The 14821-nt window shown below is 48.1% G+C and overlaps 6 protein-coding genes across 6 annotated transcripts; 4 read left to right on the forward strand and 2 right to left on the reverse strand.

The window, feature by feature from the left end:
- Positions 1-115: 115 nt before the first annotated feature.
- On the reverse strand, positions 116-2279 carry I302_105872 (uncharacterized protein; the record flags this gene model as incomplete). The annotated part of the gene is made up of 4 exons (XM_019191624.1): positions 116-489; positions 611-1027; positions 1156-2021; positions 2110-2279. The coding sequence occupies 4 exons, from the start codon at positions 2277-2279 to the stop codon at positions 116-118; spliced, it is 1827 nt and encodes a 608-aa protein (XP_019046254.1).
- A 276-nt stretch (positions 2280-2555) lies between these two features.
- Positions 2556-3725, forward strand: I302_105873 (uncharacterized protein; the record flags this gene model as incomplete). The annotated part of the gene is made up of 5 exons (XM_019191625.1): positions 2556-2608; positions 2659-2697; positions 2783-3029; positions 3209-3542; positions 3607-3725. The coding sequence occupies 5 exons, from the start codon at positions 2556-2558 to the stop codon at positions 3723-3725; spliced, it is 792 nt and encodes a 263-aa protein (XP_019046255.1).
- Positions 3726-4049: 324 nt separating this feature from the next.
- On the reverse strand, positions 4050-6744 carry I302_105874 (uncharacterized protein; the record flags this gene model as incomplete). The annotated part of the gene is made up of 12 exons (XM_065870159.1): positions 4050-4466; positions 4535-4600; positions 4666-4756; positions 4837-5039; positions 5135-5258; positions 5347-5472; positions 5533-5653; positions 5817-5973; positions 6075-6162; positions 6251-6417; positions 6477-6535; positions 6639-6744. The coding sequence occupies 12 exons, from the start codon at positions 6742-6744 to the stop codon at positions 4050-4052; spliced, it is 1725 nt and encodes a 574-aa protein (XP_065726231.1).
- A 1039-nt stretch (positions 6745-7783) lies between these two features.
- On the forward strand, positions 7784-9312 carry I302_105875 (uncharacterized protein; the record flags this gene model as incomplete). Its single annotated transcript, XM_019191627.1, has 4 exons — positions 7784-7897; positions 7994-8663; positions 8730-8872; positions 8929-9312. 4 exons carry the CDS (start codon positions 7784-7786, stop codon positions 9310-9312), a joined length of 1311 nt encoding a protein of 436 aa, XP_019046257.1.
- Positions 9313-10042: 730 nt separating this feature from the next.
- On the forward strand, positions 10043-12614 carry I302_105876 (3-isopropylmalate dehydratase, large subunit; the record flags this gene model as incomplete). Its single annotated transcript, XM_019191628.1, has 5 exons — positions 10043-10254; positions 10331-10467; positions 10536-10616; positions 10673-12182; positions 12263-12614. The coding sequence occupies 5 exons, from the start codon at positions 10043-10045 to the stop codon at positions 12612-12614; spliced, it is 2292 nt and encodes a 763-aa protein (XP_019046258.1).
- Positions 12615-13653: 1039 nt separating this feature from the next.
- On the forward strand, positions 13654-14652 carry I302_105877 (uncharacterized protein; the record flags this gene model as incomplete). The annotated part of the gene is made up of 4 exons (XM_019191629.1): positions 13654-13969; positions 14076-14133; positions 14232-14378; positions 14463-14652. The coding sequence occupies 4 exons, from the start codon at positions 13654-13656 to the stop codon at positions 14650-14652; spliced, it is 711 nt and encodes a 236-aa protein (XP_019046259.1).
- Positions 14653-14821: the final 169 nt, after the last annotated feature.

A 14821-nucleotide genomic window follows, 5' to 3' on the forward strand; every position in this document is an offset into this window, starting at 1 on the left:
ATCAATACAACATGGTCAGATGCCGAGACTCAAAATCTATCAAATACAGTTCAATCCCCTTTATCGCAAATGTCAAGTATATCCAATTGACAGTTTCGTATTGTAAATATCTAGGTTAGATCTTCTCTAATGGCCAATCAGAGATAATATCCCTATACCACTTCACCCCTCCCTCACTCATACTCGACTGATCATCCCTTACCAACCCCCCATCCCTCTCCAAAATCTGTATGAACTCCTTAGATAAGCCAATAGGGAGTGACTCGATACCTGAGAATTCTAGTAATGTGAAACTTCTCTCCATCTCCACTTCACCGCCTGCGTCTGCGTTGAGATGATCGAGAGTGCGTGATAAGATCGCGGGGGCGGAGTAAGTGGGTGTATGGAGGACTTGGAGTGATGAGGGGAGGGTTAGGGAGGTTATGGACGGTGTGGTGTGGTGCGGGAGGAGGGGTAGGATCGATATTAGTGTCGAAGGTGGTAGGAGTGCTGTGCGTACGAGCATGATGTATCAGTCAAGTCGGATATTGGATATGGTATATATCGTTCGTGAGTGTATATCCAGGCCCATCGGGCGATGAGGTACACCAGCGGAAAATAATGAACTCACAAACACCCCTAGCTCTCATCCACAAACCCCACACCTCATCCAAGGCTATAACCCCCCTACCCTCCTTCCCAAGCATCAACCCGTCCTCCCCATCCCTGCCAATCAGAAGCTCGCCAAGCTCCTTCGCCAGACTCTGATTATACCGCTGTTCATCCCGTATCATCTCCTTAGTCACCGCAGGGGAAGTCAACCCCAACTGCACCAGCGAACTCCTAATCATTGTAGTTTCCTCTTCGGTCGGTTTGGGCTGATTCGCTCCCGTGGAGTTAAGCTGGGTGGTGAGTTTGGTATTTAGTGATTGGGCTAGTCGGACCATCTCTCCCGCGCGGAGCATTAGGGCTTCGAGGTCTGCGAAAGCCTCTGAGATGTGGTTGGAGTTGGATTTGGAGTTGAGGTCGATTTGCTGGAGGATACCGTCTGTGCATATAGTGCATCATAAGTCAGCGTAAGATTCCATGTCAAGGGTCACGAGAGACTCTTCCTTTCTTGATGAGAAGATATAATGGGATGAGTATATGTAGGAAAAGGGGAATAGTCGCACGTACCTATACCAGCCCCAGATCTAGGTAGACCCTCGATCCCATCTCCTGCCTTGACAGTGGAAGACAGCCCGTTCAGACCCCTCTCCCAAGCTTTATCGCTCAATACAGCTTTCAACCTCTTATACACTTCTTTCTCACCTCCTCTTCTGAAACTCAATCTCACTATATTCGTCTTTCCCCCATTCGTCAAAATGACATTGCTACCTGTCTGGACAGTTTGGGATACCTTCATCTTTCTGGGCAGAGGTGTCGAACATATTTCGCAATTTGGCAATAATGGGGAATTCAGGAATGTACATGCCGGACAGGATATGAGGTTCTCCTCAGAGGTGTCTGTCGTATCGGTGCTATCGGTCGTGAGTGTACTGTTCACACTACTGGTGGTATTGATATCGATGGTTGCAGAAGATGGCGGAGCGGGAGTTGCAGCCCTTGAAGGAGGTCCAGAAACGGATAGCTGAGAAGTAGAGTATGGGATACCGCAAAGAGCACATTTCGACTCTGGTAGAGGTGTCACTCTATTAGCATGTAGGGCGTTGACGTATCCGCAGATATTACATGTCCAGCCATTGTTTTTCGGCAGATCATCATTCGTCACAGTCGTAGTTGTTGAGTTGTTGTTTGAGGATGATTGCGTCTGCTGCGGCTGCTGTGATCCCAAGGTGAGAGTTATTTTCGCCGAAGATCTCATAAATCCAGCGTAGAATTCCGTTTGTCTAACATAGCTCAAATGACATTGTAGAGAGGGCGCCGTCGAGCTTGTTGAGGAGGAGGAAGAGGAAGAGGGAGCTGAGTATTCCGGTATGAGGATTAGACGCTGGTTTGTCAGATGTACGTAGAGGGTTTGGTACGATGGGACCTTGTTGTTGCTGTTACGGTCAATTAGCTCCATAATAGTCCATGCTTTCTTGAGGGAGAAGAAGATGATGTTGAGATTGAATTGGGCATCCCACTCACCCTTCATACAGCCCCACACCATCCCAGCCTCCTATCCACTCTTCCCCTAGGTCCTTATCTACAGACTCAGACACGCTAGCTCCCTTGCGTATGGGTCTCCATGTTGACCAGTATTCGGGCGAAAGGCCGCTGGGTAGATTACCAGTCGAATGGCTTGGTATTCGAGACATCGTTGTGCCTCACTTTAGCTCGCTACTGTTTCGTGATATGATGTTGACAGGCATATTCTACTCGAGAAAAATATACACGAGCAGCTGTTTATACATCTGTGATACATCTCCGGTCATCACGAGCGAGTGCTACGGTGATCATGTGGAGACCCCACAGGAACCATATTACTGTAACTTTCGAAAGGTGGATGTTAAGAGATATACTGAGATAGCATTGACCCATTTATATGCACTGTCTGTCCATGACACACAAGGGATCGCGTAGAGATATATACCATGGAGATCTCTCCAGATGGGCTGGCCAGAAAGATAGTCGAGAAGTACAAACAGTGAGTCTGGTGGACCGAATTTTGCTTGACTAACTCTTATGTGTTCGTAGATTACCCGAAAATGAGAGATTACTCGTAGCTGTAGCTGGGTAGGTTGCCTTTTACTTCTGAGCACTTGAATGAACCTCAACCATGAGACAAGTAGATACTAACTCCGGTGTGACATGAAAATAGTCCCCCAGGCTCAGGCAAATCCACCCTCGCCTACCCACTGACCGACGCCCTAAACTCCCTACTACTGCACCACCCACCTCCCAATCCAGCGCACATCGAGCAGCCCAGATCGCTCGAGCTGGCAGAAGCGAACGAACAACAGGGGAAGAACGACGAGGTTGCAATCTGTGTGGGGCTGGATGGGTGGCATTATAGTAGGGAGGAATTGGATGGGTTTGAGGATCCCAAAGAAGCGCACTGGAGGAGGGTGAGTGTAACTCATCTCTCTATAAGGAATTCCTGAAGAAGGGAGGAGGGCTACTGTGGACAAGCAGATTACAGCGTATAGATACCATATCATGACCAGGACCGAGGACCTCAGGGACGAATAATGCCATTCGTGACGCTCTATCTGAATACCTGCTAATTTCTCATGAACCTAAAAAGGGAGCAGCCTTCACCTTCAACCTCCCATCCTACACCACCTTCCTCCAATCCATCCGTCAGCCCCTTTCATCTTCAAAGGAAATATCTTTCCCCACATTCGATCATGCCCTCAAGGATCCCGCTATCTCTCCAGTGAAGATAACATCCCAGCATCGCATAATCATCATTGAGGGGTTATACTGTCTCTTAGATCAACCAGGATGGGCGGAGTCTTCCGAGATGTTCGATATAAGAATATGGGTAGAGGTGGATAAGCAAGAAGCGAGGGAGAGGGTGTTGAAGAGGAATTTCGAGGCGGGGATTGTGGAGGATTATAAAGCTTGTGAGCAAAGAGGTAAGTGTCATACCATGTGCATTCTGGTACATGAAAACTTTTCAGCTGATGGATGGATCGGTAGTCGACGCTGTAGATATGGCCAATGGCGAGGAAGTGCGGACGTATAGAGTACAGCCGGATTATATAATCACTTCGATACAGGATCATCCATTCTCGAGGGAAGCGTTCTCCGGGATATAAAATGGAGGCAAAATATCATAATTTTTCATAGATAGATAGGCCATCGACGTAATGGCGCATGAAAATGCCCTTATCTACACAAAGGTGCAGGTGAATCACCGAGATAGATGATGATGCATGAGACTGATTCCTGGTATTGGTATGGTACAATTGAATGCGGGCTTATGAAAGTGTATATGATCTGAACATCTGCGTCCCTTTCCTTTCCGTTTTCCGTTCCTACATCCATCTCCGACGATTCTATCCTTCTAACCTTCTATTCTTTCCGCCGAAGCTAATCCTAACCGACACGATATTTCTCGCTAGATGCTGACCGCTTCACCCTCATTTCTGACTCAAATCGCTCGACCCTACACTGCCTGCCTCAATCCGATTACCACCCTTACCCAACTTCTTCAGCTCCAACTCATCCGCCGAATGCACCTCCTCCAACCTATCCATCCCACTAGGAGTCGACGCCCTAAACTGACTCCTACTCCTACTCCTCTCTCTCCCTCTACTCCTACTTCGTGGCTTCTCATTCTCCTGCTGTGCATGCGCATCGACAGCGGCTGCTCCCCCCCTAGGCATGGTAGGAGGCAATCCCGCCTGAGAAGGTCGAGTGTACGATTTGGGGCCCATCGAAGTGAGGTGAAATCTCGTTACGCTGTTGAATCTTGATAATTCGTTGTTGTCGAATAAGCCTTCGAGGTCTCGGTGGTGGAAGGCGTAATCTGCTACGAACTCGCCGAGCTCGACTTCCTATTTACGATTGAGAGGAATAGGTCAGCATATGCTGCTAATTGTTGGAAAATGATTGTGCGACTTACGTCCATACCAACGATTTCAGCTTCTTCGGTGGATCGGAAATGACATCCTGGGATGAGGTTGATGACCTGGAGTTCAATTGAAGTTAGCTCATCTGCCTTCGATTTAAATGATACTACCGACTAATACTTACAAACATGATAGCATAAGTGACGACGAAAGTCCAGCCTAGACCGACAAGCGCCCAGACGATTTGTTTGGCGAACTGAATCCAATTGTGGTCTCTGCGATATAACAAAGTCCAGCCAATCAGTCACGCATATATCTCAAATTGAGCCGAGCTGGTCTGAAGACCACAACTCACAACCAACCACCATCGATTTCCGAGAACCCATCATTGGCAGCTACGCTCGACTGAGCGAACAAACCAGTCATCAAGACTCCCACCACACCCGCCAGGGCATGTACCGCGAAGATATCCATGGGGTCGTCGACTCGCATGGTGACTTTGAGTCGGGTGGACAAGTTGGATACTGCTGCTGAGACTAGACCGATGAGGGCGCCAGCCTATGCGCACAAACTCAAGTCAGCCACAGTCCGTCAATCTGAGGTCCTGATCAAGTCGTCAAAGGGTTAATGGGTTGATGCACAATGATACTCACAGGAGCACCAACAAATCCAGCTGCAGGAGTAATTGCTACCAATCCCGCAATAGCGCCTGTACAGAACCCGACCATCGACCATTTTCTCTCCAATCTGAAATCCATAATCAACCAGACGATACCGCTATGCACATGCAAAAATCAATATCAGCTGAACATTCCAGCTTTCCGGGTGGAGTAGTTCGATATAGAGAGAGGTATGTCAGACTCACCCGACGGCACCAGCAAGGTTGGTTACGAACACCGCCATGGCAGCTTTTAGAGAGGCGGCGAAACATGATCCTCCGTTGAAACCTAGCCATCCTACCCAGAGGAAGACGGTACCAAGGACAACGTGGCTGCCAGCAAAGCGATGAAATTAGCAGCCATCGGTCTGTGTGGAACGGAGAATGGCTCACCCGACATTGGAAGGCTTGAAGGCTACTCTCTCTGTACCGTATCCTCGTCGTTTACCGATAAAGTATGAATAGGCTAGACCGGCTGTTCCAGAGGCGATTTCAACGGGTACACCACCAGCATCTGCGAAATTATAGAATCATCAGTCTTCCACGCTCGTCTGGGGTGTCTTGTATTGTTTGAGTAAGCCGTGTCACTTACAGCTGTACAGTGGCGATAGCTCTGGATCAGCTTGCGGACCACTCAGGTTCAGCACCATACAAGAAATCGACTCACTCGAGGATACCCCATTTATAAGCCCATCCATTGGAACTCCAGATCCAATGAGCCAGCATATCATATACCAAAGTAGTCCAGCAGAAAATGAAGATCATCGCGGGGAGGATCCTCGATCGTTCTGCTGCGGCACCTAACAAGACCGCCGGTACGAGACAAGCGAACATCTGCATTTTCCAGAGTCAGCATATTTCTCCTCATCAACGTATTGCGATATGCTAGATATCATTACTGAGGGTCAAGATGAGAAAGAGAGACAGACACGTACAAGTTGATAGGTCGCAAATACAATTTCAGGCAATTTGCCATTGGTTTCTGGGACAGGTCTCTCCAGGACCTGTCTGAATCCGACATTTCTATACACATAGTCACATGGTCAAAATCAGTTTGACCCTCAATATTATGTGACTGTATTTTCGAGAAGAGAGGGAAGGGATGACTTACCGTCCATCACCAAAGAACGACCCGCCGCTCTCGGAAAACACCAACGAATAACCAATAAAGAACCATTGAAACGAGACTATTCCCAGGGAGACCAATGAGAGGAATAACATGGATAAAGCGTTTTTACGCCTTGCGAGACCAGAATAGAGGTATCCGAGACCTGGCATCTGTATATATAGTCTGTCAGTATTGATGACGAGGCTTGTGATGATCATGTTCGACTTACCATAAACACAATCAAGGCGGCTGAAGTCAAGACCCATGCTATGTCTCCTGGATCGAATGCTGTGCGGATGATAAACAATCAGTATCCGAGATTGGGACGTGGGATATACGAGACATGATTCGAGAATTATGGTAGTAGTATTCTAAGAGGTGATGCACTCACCCGCAGTTTCCCCTTGTAATGTAGCTAGTATATCCGTTCCTAGCGGTTCGAACGTATAGGTCCCGTCCGGGGAGGACATGAGCGCTCCATAAGTCAGATTGACCATTTTGTTCTGTTTTGTACTTTCTAACTTGCGCCTGGCTTTCCAAACAAATATGAAAGAAGGTGTCTTCGTTCAGTAGGTAGAGGACCAATCAGATGGCTTGTGGGTTGGTTCTGGACTTTACACGGGGACTGTTCTACGCAGATTGAGTCGATGGTAGTCGGTGTAACCTTGGTGAGGCCGAGGTTGACGTGCTCAACGGATGACTCTGGGAGGTCGAGATCTCTGTATTTTAGTTGATAGCTGTTTGTTGGTCTGAGATCTTATGGTGCAGCAGGGATATGAGTTTGGGTGTCCACTATATACAATGAAGATGTTTAAAAGATGGAAAAAACGAAATAGAGAGAAAAGCAAGTAAGAGATTTTTACTATCTAGCGTGTAGACTTTTTTCTCTGTTTGATGAAATGCATCATGACGATCTAAAAATCCATTCATCCATTCATACCCCGTACTTGTACGTATGGGCCACTACAACACTCCGCGTCCGAAATAAACCGATCAACGTGATCTCGCCGTATTCGTACAGGCCCAACCAAACCAGTCAAAGAAGAGAGAATGAGATTTTTCCTAAAATAGATGACAACATGTTCGCTTGTGTAGATTATCGAGGTAGTGATAGATATCGATAACATCTCTGATTGGATGAGGACGAATCCAGCGAATCATATTTCAGACTGGGTTTTTGGTTCCTGTGCCTGGGATATATCGTTGCGATCAGTGGTTGGATCGATTAGGATTGTAGGATCTCATTACAAGCTCATTAGAAACAGTCATCGACAGCACTGTAATGTCTCGGATGCAGATTTTGTAATGGGCTGTTCAAGGGTCAGAGCTAGTCACGTGATATATCGGCTGTTTCGGTTGGGGACAGAATCTTACCGGCCGGATGGGATTTGCTTGCTATTGCAGAAAGTTGTGGACAAAGAAGCATCAAGAGAGGAGAGCAATAGTCAGTTCACATTGATACTACGTGACCTTTGCTTGAGACCTGGACTCCTTCGTACTTACCTTCATAACCAATCATTTACCACAGATGCTCCGATGACAGAACTCGACGCCAGACTCGGTAAACTCCTGCAAGGGAGGAAGGAGAAGAACCGATTTAGGTCGTTCAAGGAGTACGATACCTCTCCTTCATCTGGACTAGTCGATTTCGTAAGTATCCTTCTCCTCCTGATCCACTCATCCACCCTCTTATCCTGATCGAGAAAAGAAGACCAGGGGAAGCTCATAATGCTGGTCAAAACGTAGTCATCAAACGACTATCTATCCCTAACCTCCTCACCTGCTCTCCGTAAATCATACCTCGCTCGGCTATCATCCACACCCTCAATATTCGGTTCAACAGGCTCCCGTCTCCTCAGCGGCTGTACGCCATCCCATTCGTCCCTCGAAGGACGTTTCCAGCGATTCTTCCACTCCCCTTCTGCGCTCCTGTTCAATTCCGGCTGGGATGCGAATGTATCGTTTTTTGCAACTGTTCCGCAAAGTACAGATTGGGTAGTGTACGACGAGCTGGTCCATGCAAGTGTACATTCCGGTTTGCGGGCTTCTAGAGTACCAGTAGAAAGGAGGGTGGCGTTCAACCATAATGATCCAGATGATCTGGAAAATGCCTTAAAGAGGATAACGAGTGAAGGCAGTTCGACCGATAAGTCTACGGTATTTATCGCGCTGGAATCGCTTTATTCGATGGATGGGGATTTCTCGCCTTTACCTTCCTTGTTGGATATACTCGGACGATATGTGCCGAGGGAGAGACAGTGCGTGGTAGTTGATGAAGCTCATTCGACGGGGGTGTATGGAGATCAGGGGAGGGGGATAGTCCATGCGTTGGGTGAGGAAACTGAAGGGGGAGGGGGGAAGGGAAGAGTAGATGTGAGGTTGATGACTTTTGGTAAAGCTGTGGGATGTTCAGGAGGTGAGTTGACTGTATACTCGATAAAACGTCGCATTGACTGAAGGATTCCCGTAATGCGATGTCTAGCCGTCCTGCTCTGCTCACCTACCGTCCGATCGTTCCTGATCAACTTCGCTCGACCACTCATTTTTTCGACTGCTTTACCGCATAGTACTATCATGGCACTGGAATGCGTATGGGATGTGCTACAGAGCGAGGAAGGTGATCAGGTGAGCTTCACATGTTAGTTTGACGTTACAGTAGCTCACACCGAATCGCCAAATAGCGTCGTCAAAGTCTCATGGTATTATCATCTCATATTCGTACACTACTCGATCAACTCTTATCTCGAACACCACCAAAGATCTTACATCTACCACCAGACCCTATCATACCATTTCCTAACGCATCGATCTTACCCCCTATACCTGGCTCGCCGATTCTTGGATTACTCACTCCTACTCCGCATGCGCTTGCTGCATTCTTACTGGATAAGGGATTCATAGTGAGACCGGTCGTACCGCCTACTGTACCTCCTGGTGGAGAACGAGTAAGGATATGCCTCAGAGCGGGTATGGAGAAGGGCGTGATAGAGAGGTTGGTAGATGCGTTGGGTGAATGGGTGGAGATGAGATTGGCTGAGGGGAAGCAGGTTAGAGCGAAGCTGTAGATTGATCCGTACCGCATAAACATCTGTTAAAATATTGGAACTCCTCCGTAGAATATATCTTGCATTTTTATATCATCTCATGCATTGGTGCTGTACATCACACCACTTATGCCCATGCTCATGACCCCCCAGCCGGTAACTAGCGAAGCAAAAACCAATGGAAAGACTACAGCACTTGGGATTCCCAAGTGGTCCCCCATCATGGTATTGATCGAGCGATATGACTCTTGTCTGCGCAGAGCTAACGGGATGCGGAAGTTTGATCATTCTGTGGCCGTGCCGTAGATGACCATTGCAGTGTTAAGAAGCATGTACAGTAGTAGTAGTCGATCCCATGAGGAGATCAGTGATGCGTGCGGAGACCCCAGACGCCCATACCTTCGGCCGATGATTTTTGGCTATGCCGCATAAAGGGATCAAAGCTGAGTAGATAAAGGTGTAAAAACCGAGTTGTGATTTGTCGAAAATTTCGGCCGATCGAGTCATTCATTCATCCATCCCATTTCTATTTATTCATTCCATCTCTTCACCAAACCCCCCCATCTCGATTCATTCAATCGTATATCATCTATATCAAAAGCTCAATCATCAGTAAAAGAGCGCAACATACATCACATACATCGTGAGTCTGCTCTCCCAGAAACAGCACCGGGTGTCGTGGACCCCACCGCTCTCTTCTTCAGCTAACTCGCCACCAGCTTTTTCTTTTTAATAACCTAGTATATCCACCATGCCAGCCCCTACATCCGCTCCACGAACCCTCTACGACAAAGTATTCGATGACCACGTCGTCTACTCAGGTGAAGGTGATACCCTCCTTTACATCGATCGACACTTGGTGCATGAAGTTACTTCTCCCCAGGCTTTTGAGGGCTTGAGAAACGCTGGTAGACAAGTGAGGAGACCGGATTGTACGCTTGTGACTGTTGATCACAATATTCCGTGAGTGCTGCTTTGTTAATCTTTATGCCTCAAATCATCAGGCAGAGGCATATGCTGATATGGACGATCTGTGCAGCACCGCATCTCGTAAAAACTTCAAGGATGTCAACACTTTCATTGTAGAAGCTGATTCACGAGCCCAAGTGTCGGCTCTTGAGGATAATGTAAAGGAGTTTGGTCTTACTTACTTTGGAATGTCTGATAAGCGACAGGGTGAGTAGTGCAGCTATGCCTTCACCTCGATATAGATGGAAAAGTAGCTGACACTCCATACTAAATAGGTATCGTCCACATCATTGGTCCAGAACAAGGTTTCACTCTTCCTGGTACTACAGTTTGCTGTGGTGACTCTCACACTTCCAGTGAGCTCCCTTCCACCCCTTATTAATTTGACAGGCTAAGCTGACAACGACGCCAGCCCACGGTGCATTCGGTGCCCTCGCTTTCGGTATCGGTACTTCCGAGGTCGAGCACATCCTTGCCACCCAGACCCTGCCCCAAGCCAAATCCAAGAACATGCGAGTGACCGTCGAAGGCAAAGTCGCCGAAGGTGTGACCTCGAAAGATATTGTTCTCCACATCATTGGTGTGATCGGTACTGCCGGTGGTACAGGATGTGTCATCGAATTCGCCGGTTCAGCCATCCGAGAATTATCTATGGAATCTAGAATGTCTATCTGTAACATGTCTATCGAAGGTGGTGCCCGAGCAGGTATGATCGCTCCCGACGAGATAACTTTCAAGTACCTCAAGGGACGACCTCTCAGTCCAAGAGATGGAGAAGAATGGGATAAAGCCGAGGCTTATTGGAGATCCCTCAAATCCGATCCAGGAGCCAGATACGACATCGAAGTCGAGATCAAAGCTGAAGATATCATTCCTACTCTCACTTGGGGTACCTCTCCTCAGGATGTCGTGCCTATCAACGGCCGGGTTCCTTCTCCAGAAGACTTCCCAGAAGCTCAACGAAAGAACGTTGAGAGATCTCTCGAATACATGGGTCTCACACCCGGTACACCAATGGAAGAAGTCAAGATCGACAAAGCGTTCTTCGGATCATGTACCAACGGTCGAATTGAAGATATGCGATCTGCTGCTCGAGTCATCCTCGCCGCCGAGAAGAACGGTGGACCCTCGAAAGTTGCTGAAGGTGTCTATGCGATGATCGTACCTGGATCTGGTTTGGTCAAACAACAAGCCGAAGCTGAAGGACTGGATGTGATTTTCAAGAAGGCCGGGTTCGATTGGAGAGAAGCTGGTTGTTCCATGTGTCTGGGTATGAACCCCGATCAACTCAAACCTGGAGAACGATGTGCTTCTACCTCCAACCGAAACTTCGAGGGGAGACAGGGTGCAGGTGGTCGAACCCACTTGATGTCCCCTGCTATGGTTGCTGCTGCTGCCCTCACCGGTCGATTCACCGATGTCCGAAAATTCATGGGTACCCACCTAAGTGAAGATGCAGGATTAAAGATCACCGACTACTCAGATTACCTCACCCCTGTCGAAGCTCCTGCCCGACCTGCTGAACCTACCGAGGAGACCGCAGAGGGTAAAACCCCTCTTCAAGCTGCTGCTGCTGCGTCGGCTGGTCTACCCAAATTCAACGTCGTTAAAGGTATTGCCGCGCCAATGTGGGAAGCCAACATCGATACCGACAAGATCATCCCCAAACAGTTCCTCAAAACTCTCCTTAGAACTGGTCTAGGTGCTGCCCTCTTCTGGACGATCAGATACGACGTACGAACCAACGAACCTTTACCTGACTTCGTACTTAATAAGGACCCTTGGAACAAGTCCTCTTTACTTGTTTGCACTGGACCTAACTTCGGTTGCGGGTCTTCGAGAGAACATGCCCCATGGGCTTTGAACGATTTCGGTATTAGGTGTATTATGGCTCCTTCGTTCGGTGATATCTTCAAGACCAAGTGAGTGAAAGTTCACCTTTCTTCTGAGCTTGGCGATATTCAGACGAATCATAATGCTGATATTCTGCGTGTGTGCTCAGCTGCTTCAAGAACGGAATGTTACCTCTTGAACTCCCCCAAGCAGACCTCGAAGCATTATACGAAGATGCCTCTGCTGGACTTGAGATTGCCGTGGACCTAGAGAACCAGCAGGTGATCCGACCAAATGGAAAACCACCTATCACCTTCCAAGTCGACGCATTCAGACGACACTGCCTCATCAACGGTTTGGACGATATTGGACTTACCCTCGAACACAGGGGTGAGATCGAGAAGTTTGAGGAGAAACGATCGGAGGTTTGGCCATGGTTGGACGGTGTAGGGTACGCTAAGAAGGGGCAGAAGATTGTAGCTGTGCCTACGAGGAAGGCGGTCAGTAAGACGGATTGGTAAGGGCGAATTCGTCGATGCGAGTACTGCTTCTTGTGGTTTCTCGAGAAGACTGTTTCAGTGTAGAGAAGAGAAAGCGGATATATCCTTTTTGTTGTATATAGGTATACAAATGATAATTTTCCCATGCATAGCTTGGAAGTTCAGTGTGCTCGAGTCACCATCAGTATTTTAGATTGCAGAGTCGTTTCTCTACACTTTGCCAATAGCAAAGCAGACGGCTCGATCAGATCACCACTGAGCACGTGTAAATCGTAATACGTAAGATAGCTAGAACGTGACGAGCGTGACTGGCTTTGAGTTTGGAAAAGGAATCAAAACTGTTTCCTGGAATTCGTCAAATTTACCCTCGAAATCTAGACGATCCGGGGAATGATAGAGTTCTTTGACCGAGTTTGATTTGTTTTTCTTACTTTTCATCCCACCAGGCATCACCCCACTTCACCCATATGTAGTCTCTCATTCAGCAGCCTGCATTGAGTCCATGCGACAGAGATCAACCCAGACTCACACAGTGGATGAAGGCTTGTGCAGGTCTCAGTCCCAGTGTACTGAGCATCACAGACAGACCAGAAATGAAGCAGTATTCTTCGGAAGGCTCACATACCCAGTCAGATCGTACACAAACAACCTTCCTACCCAATAACCAATAACCAAAGAAACCCTGTTAAATGACGATCGTCTAGTTGATTTAACCCTGAATCTCCATTCATTCTCAGTGGTTGTCACCTTGAGCTTTGGGCTTTGAGCTTTGGTTTGGACCAGACCAGGACCAGGACCAGCGTGCCATTGGCCATTGGTTGACTTTCCCTGGTTCATGCCGATCAGAAGAAATAGTAAACCAAAAATAACAATGGGGAGTAAACAAGTCATCGTATGCATCGATATATATATCGTCTACTACTGTACAATTTTCATTCTTCATTATTCCCCACCATCATACAATCCTATACGATCCTATAAAAAGAGGCTACATTCGCTCCTCACACATTCATTCATTACCACTTCCACACACACATACACTCGTTTATACGTCAGCACGATGTTCACCAAATCCACCGTCCTCCTCACCCTCGGCGCTATGGCCACCTCCGTCCTAGGAGCCGACTTGACCATCTCAACTCCTGCTTCCCTCATTCAATGTCAACCGGCCCTTCTTTCATGGTCAGGCGGTCAAGCACCATACTACCTTGCTGTCATTCCTGGTGGCCAACCTTCGGGAGCGGCCCTCCAAGATTTGGGTGAACAACAGGGTAACTCACTTACTTGGACTGTAAACATCGCTTCGGGTACTTCCATTACTTTGAAGGTTACCGATTCGACTGGTGTGGTCAACTACAACCAGGCTGTTACTATCCGTGAGTGTCATCTTTCTTCCGCTCCTTTCAATTTGCGGGTAATTACACATCAAGAGAGATGAATGGGATCTTAGCTGATATTTGTATCTTGATTTGGCGTAAATAGAAGCTGGATCTAGCAGTGCTTGTTTGACCGCCGCTGCTACTTCATCAGCTGGTTCTGTGTGAGTAAATCTTCTCCTTCCTATCATCCATCCTAGCTTCATACCTCCGAGCAACTGGAACTTGGACTCAAGCTGATAGTGCATACAATTTGCTCCAGCTCTACCCCCGCCGCCGTAAGCACCGCTACCGCTGCCGCTGCTGCCACCTCCGGTTCAGCCATGTCGTCCATGTCTATGGCCTCTGCCTCAGCTATGAGCTCTGCCGGCGCTTCTTCCGCTGGTGCCGCCTCGGCCGCTGCTTCCAAGTGAGTATCCACTCTCCTCCCACCTTTTCCGCTCGGACCATCATCACCGTGTACATTCACTGATCCTCTTACTCCACGTTGCAGAGCCTCCTCAGCCGCTGGATCAGCTTCCGCCGTCGCCTCCGCCGCCCGATCAAGCGGTGCTTCCGCCGCCTCTGCAGCCGCTTCCGCAGCTACCACCTCTGCCCGATCAGGTGCTCTCTCCACCAAGTCTGTCCTTAACGGCGCTGTCGTAGCTATCGCTGCTGGTGTATTGGGATTGGCTCTTGCTTAAACCACACAATCTATCCTTATGATCACCATACACGTCTTACCTCATACTCATAGCATTGCATTTAGTCTGGTCCTTCTCATGCCTTTACGCTTTACGCTCACTTATGCTCATGTCTTGAATGTATCCTGCTACTTCTATCTTTCCCTACATCCGCACGTTCGTTCAGAAG

The sequence above is a fragment of the Kwoniella bestiolae genome, chromosome 4 (assembly GCF_000512585.2).
Source record: "Kwoniella bestiolae CBS 10118 chromosome 4, complete sequence".
In the NCBI taxonomy this organism is placed as follows: Eukaryota; Fungi; Basidiomycota; class Tremellomycetes; order Tremellales; family Cryptococcaceae; genus Kwoniella; species Kwoniella bestiolae.